Source organism: Anolis carolinensis, chromosome 6 (genome assembly GCF_035594765.1).
Source record: "Anolis carolinensis isolate JA03-04 chromosome 6, rAnoCar3.1.pri, whole genome shotgun sequence".
In the NCBI taxonomy this organism is placed as follows: Eukaryota; Metazoa; Chordata; class Lepidosauria; order Squamata; family Dactyloidae; genus Anolis; species Anolis carolinensis.
This window is the reverse complement of record NC_085846.1, coordinates 93,068,078-93,083,823: the sequence shown is the minus strand read 5'-3', so window position 1 is coordinate 93,083,823 and position 15,746 is coordinate 93,068,078. Positions and strand designations below refer to the sequence as shown.

General features: G+C 41.4%; 1 protein-coding gene across 4 annotated transcripts in view; it reads right to left on the bottom strand.

Annotated features, from left to right (window-relative positions):
- hepacam2 (HEPACAM family member 2) overlaps nt 1–15,746 on the bottom strand; it is a 58,597-nt gene that overhangs the window by 12,065 nt on the left and 30,786 nt on the right. For all 4 annotated transcript variants that reach the window (XM_062958045.1, XM_062958046.1, XM_003222107.4 and 1 more), the window contains 4 exons: nt 2,466–2,591; nt 2,353–2,377; nt 2,185–2,222; nt 8–81 (listed from right to left, as the gene is read on the bottom strand). In XM_062958045.1, coding sequence (XP_062814115.1) covers nt 8–81; nt 2,185–2,222; nt 2,353–2,377; nt 2,466–2,591 — 263 coding nt within the window. The remainder of the gene's footprint in view (nt 1–7; nt 82–2,184; nt 2,223–2,352; nt 2,378–2,465; nt 2,592–15,746) is intronic.

Below are 15,746 nucleotides of genomic sequence, written 5' to 3'. Positions count from 1 at the left end.
CACTTACTCTTGAAATTCCTCCAGGGTCTGGAAATGCAACAAATTCATATATTCCAAAATCATCTAGTGCGTTTTCATGCCCTGAAATACAGATGGTTAACAAGGGGGGGGGGAGGATTATTTATGGCATTCATTTTCTCCTCAACTTTACCTCTACTGGAATGTAAAGTATTTTCAAAAGGAGGTAAGAAAGGGTGAAAAATATAAAGAAGCAAAAAGCCTAGAATTTAAACAATATATGGAGACTACAGCAGAAAGATGAAAATTAGGCAACCCTACTCAGAAATGCAATTAAATGAGGGAGCTGTCTAGAGAAGCAAATGATTATTCTTTCCAGTAAACAGTGTTCAAAAGCTGGTGTGCTTCAGAATGAATGAATATGGCAAAATTTTGCTATTTTCTTGAGCACAAATTCTGGGCCCCAATTGAGTGAGATATTGGGTGCATCTACATTGCAAAATTAGAGGGTCATCCATTGTCTTTGCCAAAGACTGATGGTATCTCACCAAACTACTATTCCCAGCATTTCATAGCATTAAGCCATGTCAGTTAAATTGGTGTCAAACTGCATTAATTCTATAGTGTAGAGCAGGGGTCCCCAAACTAAGGCCCGGGGGCCGGATGCGGCCCTCCAAAGTCATTTACCTGGCCCCTGCCCTCAGTTTTATAATATAATATTTTTATATCATTTTTAATAATATAATATATTGTATATACATATAATATTGATAATAATATTATAATGTTATACAATATAATACTAATAATAATACCATATAATAATATTAATTATATGTTATATATTACATATAATATTACAGTATAGTGGTATAGTTCAATGTAGTAATAGATAATGCTAATATTGTGCTATGCTAATAATATAATATATTGTATAAAGCTGCTCTGAGTCCCCTTCGGGGTGAGAAGGGCAGGATATAAATGTAATAAATAAATATAGTAAATGAATAAATAAATAATTTTAGACTTATTTTAGACCCAAAGTCTGAAATGACTTGAAGGCACACAACAACAACAATCCTAATTTACTTGGCTATCTCATTGGCCAGAAGTAGGCCCACACTTCCCATTGAAATCCTGATAGGTTTATGTTGGTTACAATTGTTTTTATTTTTAAATATTGTATAGTTATTTCATTGTTGTTGTTGTTTTGCACTACAAATAAGACATATGCAGTGTGCACAGAAATTTGTTCATTTTTTTTTTCAAATGATAATTCGGCCCCTCCACAGTCTGAAGGATTGTGGACCGGCCCTCTGCTTTAAAAGTTTGAGGACCCCTGGGTGTAGAGGTACCCATGACCAATCTATGACTGAATCTCCCTCCGTTTCTGTTTCCTTTTTGTTATTCCTAAAAGAAGACACAGAGCCTTTTCAATTAGTTGGAAATGGAGTATCACTTCCTTCACAGACTAAGATGACTAGGAACTCTGATGTTAGTAGGATGGTGAGTGTCTTCTATAAAGGAGTTATCCTAAGTGGGGCAGCGATGGGATTCAGTACCATGATTTAATGCTTAGAGCAGTGGTTCTCGACCTGGGGTCCCTAGATGTTTTTGGCCTTCAAGTTCCAGAACTGCTAACAGCTGGTAAACTGGCTGGGATTTCTGGGAGTTGTTGACCAAAAACATTTGGGGACCCCAGGTTGAGAACCACTGGCTTAGAGTAAATCCCAGTGTCATCCCACTTACATTACAGCAGCTGCCTCTCATTTCCAGTAAGAACATACAGCATCTATTAGGATGCAATTTAGACAAAAAAAAAACCTTGAAAGAAAGACTTAACTAGCTCAGTCCTAAATTTCAGCAGCACCTCATTTGAAGCCTCTGTCCCATGGCTTTTAAGGAAAAAGGGCTGAAATAGCTGACGATGACCCGGGCTGTGGCACAGGCTGTTGAGCAGCCAGCTGCAGCCAGCTGCAACAAATCACTCTGACCAAGAGGTCATGAGTTCGAAGCCAGCTCGGAGCCTGCGTTTGTCTTCTGTTCTATGTTAAGGCATTGAATGTTTGCCTTATATATGTAATGTGATCCGCCCTGAGTCCCCTTTGGGGTGAGAAGGGCGGAATATAAATACTGTAAATAAATAAATACTTCAACCATGATTTCTCTCTCTCTCTTTAGTCTTTTAAAGAAGAATTGTAAATTAAATAATTTATACCACAATACCTGAAATTGTTTGTGCTCTTCTGTAATCAGCTTCAGGCCTAAAACGTTTTAAAAATACAAATTTTAAGTTGAAATATCTTAAATTCAGCATATAATCAGGAAGAAGGCAGAGCATGCTTTTTGAAAGGATTTATGTGAGACTGATAAATAGGGTAAAATAATTTCTACCTGATCTGCAGTGTCTGCTGTATAGCTGGAAAAGAGAGACAAAGAGGAAAATATCAACTTCATGCTATGACACAGGGCAACTTTGAATGTAATAGCACATTAATTTAACATACCTTTATGAGGTTGAAATCTTTTCCATAATGTTAGAAAACACATTGCTAGTATCAAAGATAAGGAAATTCCAGTTATTATTGCTAAAGGTGATAAGTATTTTCCTTTTTGGGCCAGCTGCTCCAGTCCTGCATCAGAGAAGAATAAAAACGCATAACTGTTCTACAGAGTTATATTTATGGATGAATTAAAAGCATGTCCACAATGTTAGTATATCACATGTGGTTGCTTTGAAAGCAGAACATTACCATTATTTTAATACCTTATTGTCTGCATCTCCTTAGAGCAAAATACATCTGAAGTACAATTTAACTGACCCCCAAACATCCAAATTTGTTACTCTTTCTTTTGAATTTCTTTATATTGTAGAAGCTAGGAGTCAAAAATAATTTTATTCCTTCACTTGGACACAAAGTACATCAAGGCATTCTGTACCAAACATGAATTCTAAATCCATCATCGGCAGACATCCATAATTTTGGACTACAAATTTATTGCTTATATGGCCAATGGTTGTAGATTTCTGGTCTTCTCATGCAAGATCATATTGGGACCCATGTTTAACTGAAGCTTTCATATCTATAATGTTTTGGTGACAGAAACTGGATGGCTTCAGAAACACACTAAAGCAGTCCTCCAGTTATGAGTCTGTAACTCCCAGCTGCCATATAGCTAAGCGTGAAGAATGCTGGGAGCTACAATGTAACAACATCTGGAGAGTTGCATGACTCTCTGTCGGATATACATGAAAGCAAGCATTTCCAAGTCAGATAACTGAAATTTTGATAGACATTCCAAGATCGGTTTTACCAAAACACGGACACTGCTAAACCAGGTTCCAAATTAGTGCTAAAATAGTAGCTTTCACTAGTTTGCAATACAGTTTTCCAAATCTGCAGATAAACAATGTCCTGTAGCTTCCCCTCTTTCTTCCCCCTTCTCTCTTGTTTTCATAAGGTGAAGGATTACTAGAGATTTATTCAAGTCTTATATGCTGCATAAATATCTAGTAATCCTTTGTTCTTAATTTGTTCTTATATACTGGGTTATTATTTTTTCCTATTATGTATGTATTGGTTGTTATATTCAGACATTGAATGTCTGCCTTTTTATCATTGGAATCTGCCCTGAGTCCCTTCAGGGAGATATGGCAGAATATAAATAAAGTTGATTATTATTATTATTATTATTATTATTATTATTATTATTATTATTATTTTATTATGACACAGCAAACAAGATAGATATGCTGGATTTCATATCACAAAATCACAAGTCAAACACTTCCCAAGTGTCTAGGACTGTGTGATGTATTTTCGGATGGTGTGCGCAGATCCCAGCAGGGTGGCCTTTTGCAGTTGGCAGATCGTAATTTTGCCAATGTCTATTGTTTCCAAATGTCAGCTGAGATCTTGTGGTACGGCACCCAGTGTGCCCATCACCACCGGGACCACCTGCACTGGTTTCTGCCAGAGTCTTTGAAGTTCAATCTTGAGGTCCTGATAGCAGCTGAGTTCTTCCTGTTGTTTTTCGTCAATGCGACTGTCACCTGGGATGGCAACATCAATGATCCAAACCTTTTTCTTTTCCATAACTGTGATGTCTGGTGTGTTGTGTTCCAGAACTTTGTCTGTCTGGATTCGGAAGTCCCACAGTATCTTTGCGTGTTCATTTTCCAATACTTTTGCAGGTTTGTGATCCCACCAGTTCTTTGCTGCTGGGAGGTGGTACTTGAGGCATAAGTTCCAATGAATCATTTGGGCCACGTAGTTGTGCCTCTGTTTGTAGTTTGTCTGTGCAATTTTCTTACAGCAGCTGAGGAGATGATCAATGGTTTCATCGGTTTCCTTGCACAGTCTGCATTTTGGGTCATCAGCTGATTTTTTGATCTTGGCCTTAATTGCATTTGTTCTGATGGCTTGCTCCTGGGCTGCAAGGATCAGGCCTTCTGTCTCCTTCTTCAGGGTCCCATTCGTGAGCCAGAGCCAGGTCTTCTCCTTATCAAGTTTCTTCTTCTTCTTCTTATTATTATTATTACTGCTACTGCTGCTGCTGCTGCTACTACTACTACTATTAAGTCAGAAACAACCTGAAAGCACACAACTACAACAGCAACTGACTCTGAACACAACCCTAGGTAATGAATACTATAAAGGAACAGTGAAACATATCTTTAAAAATTAACTGAATCCTTAACCTTTGGAGCACTTTAATCTGCAGAGTAGGCTATAGTATTGATCTGTAATGTCAGTCAGTAGTATTGCAATTAAATTGGAGTCTAACTTAAATAAAATGTAATGTATTTTAAAAATGAAACATAAATCACAATTTTCTTTTTTGTCAGTTTTCATTTACAGGACTGATGTTGAATTTGTTTGCCTTTCAGCTTGAGGCAAGAATGGAAATGCCCAGTTTCCCATTCACCTAGGTTAGGCAGATCATCTCATTTTCCTGGGTAATTAGAATATTTGGCAGAATCTATGACTGCTTGCTTTCAATTTAAAAATACAATATTTATTCACATTGTTATCAATATATTGGTTTAAATTTGACGTTTCTTTATATAACCTCAATCATTTACTGTAATTGATGTGGCTATGTTTAGCCACTAGGGGGTACTAAAGCTTAATTTTTTACCCATTGCTTTAGTTTGAAGGACTAAGGCTCTGAGCTAGCTACCTGGAACTGCAGGTACAAGTAGATCCCTAGTTATTGATATTAGTCCAAAAGTTCTGGGCAAGGAGTGGTGCATATATAAAAAGGTGATAACACAGGTAATCTAGATGTCAAAGGATATGGAGTAAACAAAGACGTTGAGACAATACTAAAAGAAATCAAGAGCTACAGTCTTTGGAGAATAAAGCCATCATTCTAGAAATCTCCAGTGGTCAGACAAATGAGTCCACCAAATCAACCAAGAAGCAAAAGCAGCTATAAAAGATGGGTAGCAGGTACAGAGGTGAAAGGAATCTCACTTGCCGGACCTCAAAAGACAAGTAATAATGGGTTGATGGAAAGGATAAAAGCTGAAACCAGTATGAGTTATATAACTGAAGACCCATTCCACCCCCCACCCCCCCAGGCTCTCATGGTGACTTGTATGAAAGATGGTGAGTTCTTCAAAGAAGGTAGTAACTGAATGAGCAGGATCATGGCCAGTGAGCCAGGTTTTAGTGAGCAAAAAGATGAAAAACTCTGGAGAGAAATAAATCACGAACACTAGTAGTTTAGGAGTGACAATTCCATAAAGAGTAAGAAAAAGGAAGCTGAGAAGAAGTCAGGCAATGGATAGGTATCAGATTGGGAAAAATTGAAGAAAATGAGCAATAACAAAGAAAGAAGACTTTAAAAAAAAAAGAGTCACCAATGAAAGGATAAATACTATATTCTGTTGATTCTAAGATGACACTGATTGTAAGCCACACATCAATTTCAGTGCCACCAACAGAAAATGAGCTATATATGTGTGTGTAGATATCGACAGCTTTTTATGTATATACCCTGTTTCCCCGAAAATAAGACATATCCAGAAAATAAGACCTAGCAGAGGTTTTGCTGAATTGCTAAATATAGGGCCTCCCCTGAACGTAAGTCCTAGCAAAGTTTTTGTTTGGAATCATGCCCTCCAAACAGAACACCAGAGCATGTGTGATTGGTAAATGTACATACCACAGAGTGTTGTACATGGAAATAATGGTAGTAACAAGAAATTCTTGATAAGATTCATAGTTTGTCTGGTTATGCTGGTTTGTGAGTACAGTACTGTACAGTATATGTTCATTTTTTGTTCAACAAATAAATGTGAATTCTTCTTCATGCAAAAATAAGACATACCCTGAAAATAAGACCTAGCGCATCTTTGGGAGCAAAAGTTAATATAAGACACTGTCTTATTTTTGGGGAAACACGGTAGTATATAGTACTCATAATTTAAGATGAGCCTAATACATGAGAGGTCTTCAAAAAGTTTCTGCATTTTTACATTTTTGTTGAAAATTGTGAGGGTGGAAGTAGTAATTGGTTATGTCTGAGAGTGTCTTTTGACTAGTTTGTCAGGCATGTTTAGTATAAGAGTTGACATGCTATGGTGAAGATGGCTGTGAAATTTATAAATTGCACCAAACAGGAATAGCATTCTATCATATGCTTTTTGTGGGCAGAAGGTGTACATTCATTTCCACACATGCATTCAGTATGGGGATAAAGTTCTCTTTTGTAGAGTTGTCTATGAGTAGATTGAAATGCTCAAAAATGGCCGTACTAGTGTGACAGATGAAGAGCACCCTGCATGTCCAGCTACACCTAACCCTAACCCTAACAGAAAGAATGAAGAAAGAACCCTGGAGCTGATTCTCATTTGTGCACCAGAGGCTACACACATGCAACTAACAACATTTTTGCTGATGGCATTAAAATTGGGTATGATGCTGGTAATAATGCTTTGCAAAAGAAGAAGACTATGTAGAAAAGTGATGCAATTTGTTTTTGAAATTCGTAAAAGAGTTTTAAAAAGTGTGGAAACTTTTTGAAGGACCCATGTATATACATATATATGCACCCGTGATTCGAAGACACACCCCATTTTAGATATGTTTATATGTGGGTAAGTTGCATCTTTGAATCAAAGCAATGTATTAATGATATTAAGATCCAAGATTAGAATTCTCATTTAAGCAAGGAAACACGTGTTGTGTTTCAGCCTTCATTTACCTGACAAGATCCAATGACTCTCTTCATATTTACTTCAATATATATGACTCTATTCTTTGGGGTCCACCTGTACCCACTGGAAGAGGTATAGAAAGTAGAAATAAACTCTTTTAAGGAATTGTTCAGTATTACACTGAAACATAAGTTCATTCTTCTTGGGTATGCCTCTGGTATAACCAGCCTCCAACTTAGAAATACTTCTCAAGATGCTTTTGGGCTGCTACTGCCATCATTTTTCTATCATGGTCAGAGCAGACTGATGTTGAGAGTCCAGCATCATCTATAAAAGCCATATACACTTGATCCTGGCCCTAACCAGTCTTCCTTTGGACTGCCATGAAGAATTATTCTTTATTGTTGGGATTATGTTTCAGGCTTGCCTAAGTTATATGTGCACAAGTGGAGAGTTGGGCTATTACAGGAAGAAAGAGCAATATCCCTTTAAAACTATGACATATGCTACGCCTCTGATGTCACTTTGATGCTTACTCAACAATGCTCTGAGTCCCATCAGTTAGTGTTCTCATTCTAACAGCCCATGATAGTTGAGAAGCAGTAAAGAGGTGGCTGTTTTTGAAATCTTTTATCAGTTTCTTTAGTCTGGATTTGGTTTTAAACTAGACAGATACTTAGGTTCAGAGCTGATCTCTTTCTGTGTGTTTTGTGATCTTTTTGTAGGGCTAATATGGTTAGTTGTTCAAGGGGATGAGTATTCCTAATTTAAATGGAGAGGTAAGATAGGTAGCTCCTTTGCTCCATGCCTCAGTATTCCTTCATGCAGACAAAGGTGTTTCTCACAGAGAATACAACTTGTAAGTATATTTTACTCTTTCCTTTTTGGATTCTCAGGGTAGCCCCACTCTCCTTTATAGGCCCTACTCCCTCTTCACTTTCTCTCCCTCAATCCTTGTGGTCTTCCTATTTCTATATTGGGGAAGAAATTCAAGAACTCCATCCTTAGGTCATGTAGCCTTACAGAAGAGAGAGAGGTCAATAATACTCTTAAATCAAAATGTAGAGGTCCACATTAGTTATAGTACATTGGTACATAGAAATGGAAAAAAAGCCTTTCTTCTGTGATGCAGGATGTTAAGCCCCAAATCTGAACTGACCATACAAACTATATCTATGACATCACCTTTGCAAAGCTGTTTCCTGGGATTTCTGGTAGAGCAAGCAGGCATACTTTCAAAATGCACAGCCAAGAGCTGTATGAGGTCAGAGGGAGACTGGACCCACTCCTCTCTGAGGCCTCGTCTACACTGTTTTATAAAATCTAGATTATCTGCTTTGAAATGGATTATATGAGTCCACATTGATATATAAACCAATTCAAAGCAGAAAATCTGGATTTTATATGGCAGTGCAGATGGAGCCCCTGTGATTGACGTCCCTTTGTTCTGCTTTTTTTTTCTGATCTGGCTGGGGGAAGGAGGCACATTGGAGGTTACAGAGATTAAGTAGTTCACAAACAAGAAAGCATTGTAGATTACAAATAGCAGTAATATGCATAATATTAGAGCAAAGCCTCTTCTACATTGCCATATAACCCAGATTATCAAAGCTGATAATCCACATTATCTGCTTTGAACTGGATTATATGCGTCTACAATGTCATATAATCCAGTTCAAAGAAAATAATCTAGATTTTATATGGCTGTGTAGAAGGAGCCTGAGATTCTAATTACTGTATATCCTATATATGTATAACCAAAGGATTGCTAAGTTGTTGGAAGTTTTGCTGTATTCTTTTTGATTGTCTTTCCCCCAGCAGGCAAAGCCATCTGCCAGGTAAGAAATCACCCGTAATAATGATTGTATGGTAGACTTTCTGCATAAACAATAATTAAATGCATTTGAGGAAATAGTGCTAGATCAGATTTACCCCACCCAGTTAGCCGAGCCAGGTTAGATATGCCTCCAAGCTATTAGAAAAGGCATGAAATATGAAGAAAAAATTATGTGTGTTTTCGACACTGGGTTACTTAGTCGTTGAATTTTATTTGCTGCATTCGCTTTGTGTTCCCTTATACAGGCAAAAACATCTACAAGGTGAGAAACCATAAATAATAATGTTTGTACAGTAGACTTTTTGCATAAATAATTAAATGTATTTTGAGGGTAGAGCACTTGGTCAAATCTACCACACCCAGTTAACTCAGAGAGATTAGAATTGCTGTCAAGCTAATAGAGAAGGGAGGGAATTTGATTTTAAAAGGTTCCCCAGATGTTTTAGCCTTCAACTCCCAGAAATCCAATCAGCTGGTAAACTGGCTTGGATTTCTGGGAGTTGTAGGCCAAAACATCTGGGGACTCACAGGTTGAAAACCACGGCACTATATGTTGGACCAATGTAAGTAAGCATGAGAAGCTTTACAGCTGCAGTCTGTAGTATCAAAGTGATTCTCCTGCCCAGAAGAAGGGCTTGGCTAAGTCCCAGTAATAGTGGGCTGTTCCTCCAGACATCCCAAGAATGAGAAATTGTACTTGCTGTGAAGGTTCATTCTGGGATGGCAGGAAGAGCAACCCAGGCCCTCCCTCAAACTAAAAACAGACGAAAATTAGTTGACAAGTGGAAGTGGTTCCCAGAATTTATGTCAGTTAAGGCTTGATAATAAAACTGTTGGGGAAGGGGGAGGGGTCTTAATGGCACAACTGAAAAAGAACACTAGAGTCTGCCATTCTGGTTGGAGCATGAGGGTGAAACCCAGTTTAGTGGATTGCTCCTCCTGCCATCGCAGAATGAACCTTCAAGGTAAGTATAATTTCTCATTCAGTCGTGGATCCTACCCACACACCACATGCTCAACCACATCACCACCATCACACATATTACTGACACACAAGCACACCTTCGACTCACACTCCACACACACATGCACGCTGTCGAAAATAGACAGCCTTCTCAAGTCTCTTCTGTTTGATGATGTGTCTGTATATAATATGCTGTTTTATTTCTAAAGTGTATGTGTGTTCTTTGGTATGCAGTTTTTCCTAACTCTGTGTTCTTGAGGCTGGGGGGGGGGGGGGGAGGCTGCAGACCAGATCAGTGACTGTTTAGAACACAGTTTAAAAAGATGACAGTTGGTGGATGACGGTTGAAGATGACAGTAGGAAGTAGACCGTTAAAAAGAGCATTGTACAAGCTGTATAGTATTGAAGAGACTGATAAAGACTGAAAGTTAAAGACACAAACCAAAATGTTTTAAAGTTTAAACTGATTTAAGAAATGTGCCTGTATTTTTAAATGCATGAAGTTTAAATGCATGAGTAAAACAAACATGTTATTTTAATGAAGATTACTTGAATTTTTGTCTCCTGAGAGCATGAAATAGAAACAAGATATTTATGAAGAACTAGCTGTACCTGGGCATGCATTGCTGTAGCCCAGTCTGGTTGAATGGGAAAGAAAGGATAGAGAAAGAGTAGGTTTCAGATACATGTGATTTCACAATGCTCTCTGGGGCCCACGAAAAGGATTTTCACTCTCAGTATCCCTCCTTTCTGTGACCAGGCCACAGTGCCTTGGCTTCGCGTAACTCGCCAAGCCGAACTGAGTGGCACGGAGGCAGGCCTAGCCGTCTCTTGTGGCCTCGCCCACACCGGTTGCTAAAGGGAGGAGACTGCTTGGCCATTGCTAGTGCCGTTGCTAAGGGGAGGAGCTGTCTGCTATGGTAGCTAAGGGAAGAGGAGACTGATTGTCTGTCGATGAGGGGCATGGTTTTACTTGTTTCAGGTGTGACAGGTTTGTGATAGTAGGTATGTGAATACTTTAAAACACTCATCAGTTCGAATGCTATGTTGTGCCCAAATTTCATAGCAATCTGTGAAGTAGTTTGGGAGATATGAGGTCCTCACAAACGGACATTACCTTTTTATTTATATAGATGATTTTTGAACTTTAAACAACACTTCTGAAGATCTGCTAAATAAATAAATACATGTGGATACTATTTCTTTTCTTAAAGAAATACAGATTATGGTTTTCCCAATTGGTCATAATCCAATAGTTCATGATCCTAACAGGTCATAATTCTCCATTTGGTTATGTGACCAGTGATTAACCAATACACAATAGGTTATGGTCTCTAACAAGATCATGCCTATCCAATAAGTTATCCAATACACACCACACACAAATGTACACCACATGATAACAACACACACACCACCATCACATTCACTCAAACATTCTGTCCACACCTCACATACACAACCAGCACACAAACTGACACTATACACCATTTGCTCACACCTCCTACCCACACAACACACACATGCGCGATACAGGATCACAACATGCAAACAACCACCATTCACTCACACCTACCCACACAACAAATACACAACCACATCACACAATCATACTACACACTCCACCACCATTCACTCATATATTCTATCCACACACCACATGCACAACCACCACAATCACACCATACACATTACCACCATTCACACACACCATACTCTTACATCACAACCACAGCCACACCACACACATCACCATCATTCTCTGAAGTATCCTACTCTCATATCAAATACATAACCGTACCATAACCACAACCAACACTCACTCACACATCCCACCCATATACCACATGCCCAACCTCCCAACAATCACAACACACACACCACCATTCACTCACACATCCTACCCACACACCATATGCACTACTCTGCAACACACATGCATCACCACCATTCACTTACCACACCACATACATAACCATACAATCACACCACACACATCACACTGATACATCCTACCCATACACCACCACCATTCACTCCCACATCATACATACCAAATACACAACCGCCCCACACAGTCAAATCCTATACCCCACCCTATACTTCACCACTATTCACTCACATATCCTACCTGCACACCACATGCACAACCACCACACACACCACTATTTATCCACACATATTATTCACACACAAGCACACCACCATTCACTCGCACCTCCTACTCACCCCCCCCCACAATTCACTCACACATCCTAACCACACACCACACACACCACCAGCATTTACTGACAAATCCTAACCACATACCAAATACACACCACTCCACACAATCAGACCCCATACATCACGACTATTCACCCACACATCCTACTTATACACCACATGTACAACCACCCCACAATCACACCACACACATATCACCATTATTCACTGTGATGACCCATGGGCCTTGTAGTCCTGCTCAGGACATTGTAATTCCTGATGAAGATGAAAACTTGGGTTTTTTACCTTCCCAGTCTGAACTGGATTCCTCTCAGCCAGATCTTTCCCAGGCAGATCTGGGAACCTTGCACCTGCAAGAAAGTTGTCTCCCAGAAGTATGTCAAACAAGCCCAGAGCCTACTTCTCCCGTGTTCTTGCGCCGGGAGTTTTGTAAACAACAGAGAAGTTTGGAATCAGCTTCGCGCAGGAGTGCGAGAATTGCAGCTAAGAATGTAGCCAATTAAGACTGCTTCTCGTGAGAATCTTTAAGGAGTTTAACATCTGGTCTCAGAGTTTAGCTTTCGTTTCTGATTCCCAGAGAACTGCTTCGGTGGGAAAGTTAGACTCTATATAGGTGTTTTACCCGCGTAGTAACTTCGCGGAGTCAATTCGTCAGCCTACGGAGCGAGTTGTGTCTGGACAGCGCGCTCCGATTCAAGCCTCGCTCCTGCTCAAGCCTTGCCTTGCTATCCAGCCTTCGCCTTGCTTCCCAGCCTTTGTTTATCTACGGACTTTGCCTTGTTTCCCAGGACCAATCCTTGCCTTGTTCCACGGATTTTACCAAGTTATTCCACGGACCTTGTTCTTGTTCCTAGTTACCTTGTTCCACGTTTTAAGCCTTGTTTCAAGTATCAAGTTATTTCCTAGCCTTGCTCAAGTTTATGGACTAAAGGACCTTGTCATCTCCCCTCACTTTGCCTGGCAAAGTGAGTGTTTCGGTTATTGGATTACAACTTTGGACCATAATATCTCTTATTGGACATTGCTTTTTTGGACTAATTTTGACCTTTCCTGAAAGGTCCGCTTCTGAACTAACTTTTACATTTGTTTTTATTAACCTTATATATTTCCTTAATAAAGATATTAGTTAGAATCTGGCCTCTGCGTATGGTTATTGGTGCTCTGTAGCCGGGGTCGTGACAGTTTGACTCCGCCACCCTAAGCACCAATTAACCTCGGCCAGAATGTCTACCGGAACCGTGCCCGGTGGGCAGCCACTGAGCTACACCATCAGCAAGGACGAAGTGGATCGCATCCGCGACAGACTCAACGCCCAGGATGGAGAAATAAAGGGCTTGCGGGAGCGCGGAATCCGCCTCCCGGCCATGGCGTTGCCTACCAAGTTTACTGGAGAAGCTTCTAAGGTTCATGTTTTCCGTCGCCAATGTCAAGCTTATCTAGAGGCCCGTGATGCCGAGTTTCCCCAAGAAGACATCAAAGTGGCGTGGGTTTACAGTCTTCTAGACGGGCCAGCGGCCAATTGGGCGACGGCACTGTTCGACCAAGCCTCTCCACACCTAAGATCGGCGCAACACTTCTTGGACCACCTCAAGGAGACTTGGGGAATCGAGGACAATTTGGAGGCAGCCGGTCACAAACTCCGTCGCCTTTTCCAAGGAGACAGACCTATGTCTCAGTATATAGCCGAGTTCCGAGTGCTGGCCCACAACACCGGCTGGAACGATGTAGCCCTCAGAGGACAATTCCGGGAGGGTCTCAACATTGAAATGCTGGAAGAAATCTCCAAGGTGGATCCTCCCCAGACCCTCGAGGCACTCATTGATCAATGTTTACGGGCTGAAGTCATGATTGCCAACAGGAAACAGTGGGTTCGAGGCCAGGGCAGTAGAGCCGGGGCAAAACCCCCCGCTCCCGCCAGCGTTCAGCCACGTCCAGTGTGGAGACCCCCACCGCCAACCCCATACCCCAGAGGAGGCGAGGAGGTGCCGATGCAGTTGGGCAATGTGCGTCCCAGACTAGATGCCGCCGAGAAGGCCCGTCGTCAACGCTTAAACCTCTGTTGGTACTGCGGGAACGGGGGCCACTTCGCCAGAGAGTGCCCAGCCAAAGGGAAGCCTGCCGCCCGTCTTGCGGCGGCGTCCTCCACGGAGACGAAGGCGTCTGAGCCGACTGGCACACAGCCGGCGGGGGAAGCCAACGACCGGGTGTAGAGAGGCTCGCCAACCCGGTCAAAAAATCCATTCAAGAGCCGCCAACCGGGGTCCTGTTCCTTCTCGTGGTCACATTATGGTCAGCAAAAAGGGGACCCGTCATGATCCACGCCATGATAGACTCTGGAGCTACCAACAATTTCATTGATAGAGAGTATGCCGACTCTCTGGGATTACAATATCATGATTTCAAGAATGCCCGTGTGGTGCAAGCCATAGACGGCCGCCCCCTCAAGACGGGCCCCGTAAGTCAGTGGTCGGAACCCACCAGGATGTGGATAAGGGAACATATGGAAGAGATTTCCTTCTTTGTTACCGAGGTTCCCCATTTCCCTGTGATTTTGGGAATTCCATGGCTGACTCTCCACGACCCTAACATCTCCTGGTCCAACAGAGAACTGCAGTTTGCTTCACCGTACTGCCAAAACCATTGCCTCGTAGCCAAGGTCTGCCATGCCACAGACACCGAGCCCATCATCACCTTGCCAAAGAAGTACTCCGAGTATTGGGATGTATTCAATGAGAAAGAAGCCGAAAAATTACCCCCACATAGACCTTATGACTGTGCCATTGACTTGGTGGAGGGGGCCCCGATCCCGCGAGGGCATCTCTACTCCCTGACTGAACCAGAGCAAGAAGCTCTCAGGGAATTCATAGAGACAAACCTTCGCAAGGGATTCATCAGACCCTCTCAATCCCCAGCCGCCTCCCCAGTGATGTTTGTGAAGAAGAAGTCAGGGGAACTACGCTTGGTGGTGGACTACAGAGCATTGAACAATATCACCAAGCGGAACAGCTATCCCCTGCCCTTAATCTCGGATCTACTGGATCGGCTTCGAGGAGCCAAGGTTTACACCAAGCTGGATCTTCGGGGGGCTTACAACTTAGTTCGCATCAGGGAAGGGGACGAGTGGAAGACCGCCTTCCAGACCAAATTCGGATTATTCGAGTCCCGAGTTATGAATTTCGGTTTATGCGGAGCTCCCGCAACGTTCCAGCATTTTGTCAATGACATTTTTCAGGACTATCTAGACAGGTTCTTGATAATCTACCTGGACGATTTTTTGGTGTTTTCTAGATCACAATCAGAACATGAGAACCACGTCAAAATGGTGTTACAACGATTGCGGGATCATGGACTTTATGCCAAGCTGGAAAAATGCGCCTTTGATCTACAAGAGGTAGATTTTCTTGGTTACCGCATCTCGCCTCTAGGGCTTTCCATGGATCCAGCCAAGGTTTCAGCAGTATTGGAATGGCGGGCGCCAACTAACAAGAAAGAGGTGCAGCGTTTCTTGGGGTTCGCGAACTATTACCGCAAGTTCATTCCAGATTTTGCCCGCTGGTCCGACCCCATCACTAGCTGCATCCGTGGAAAGCAGC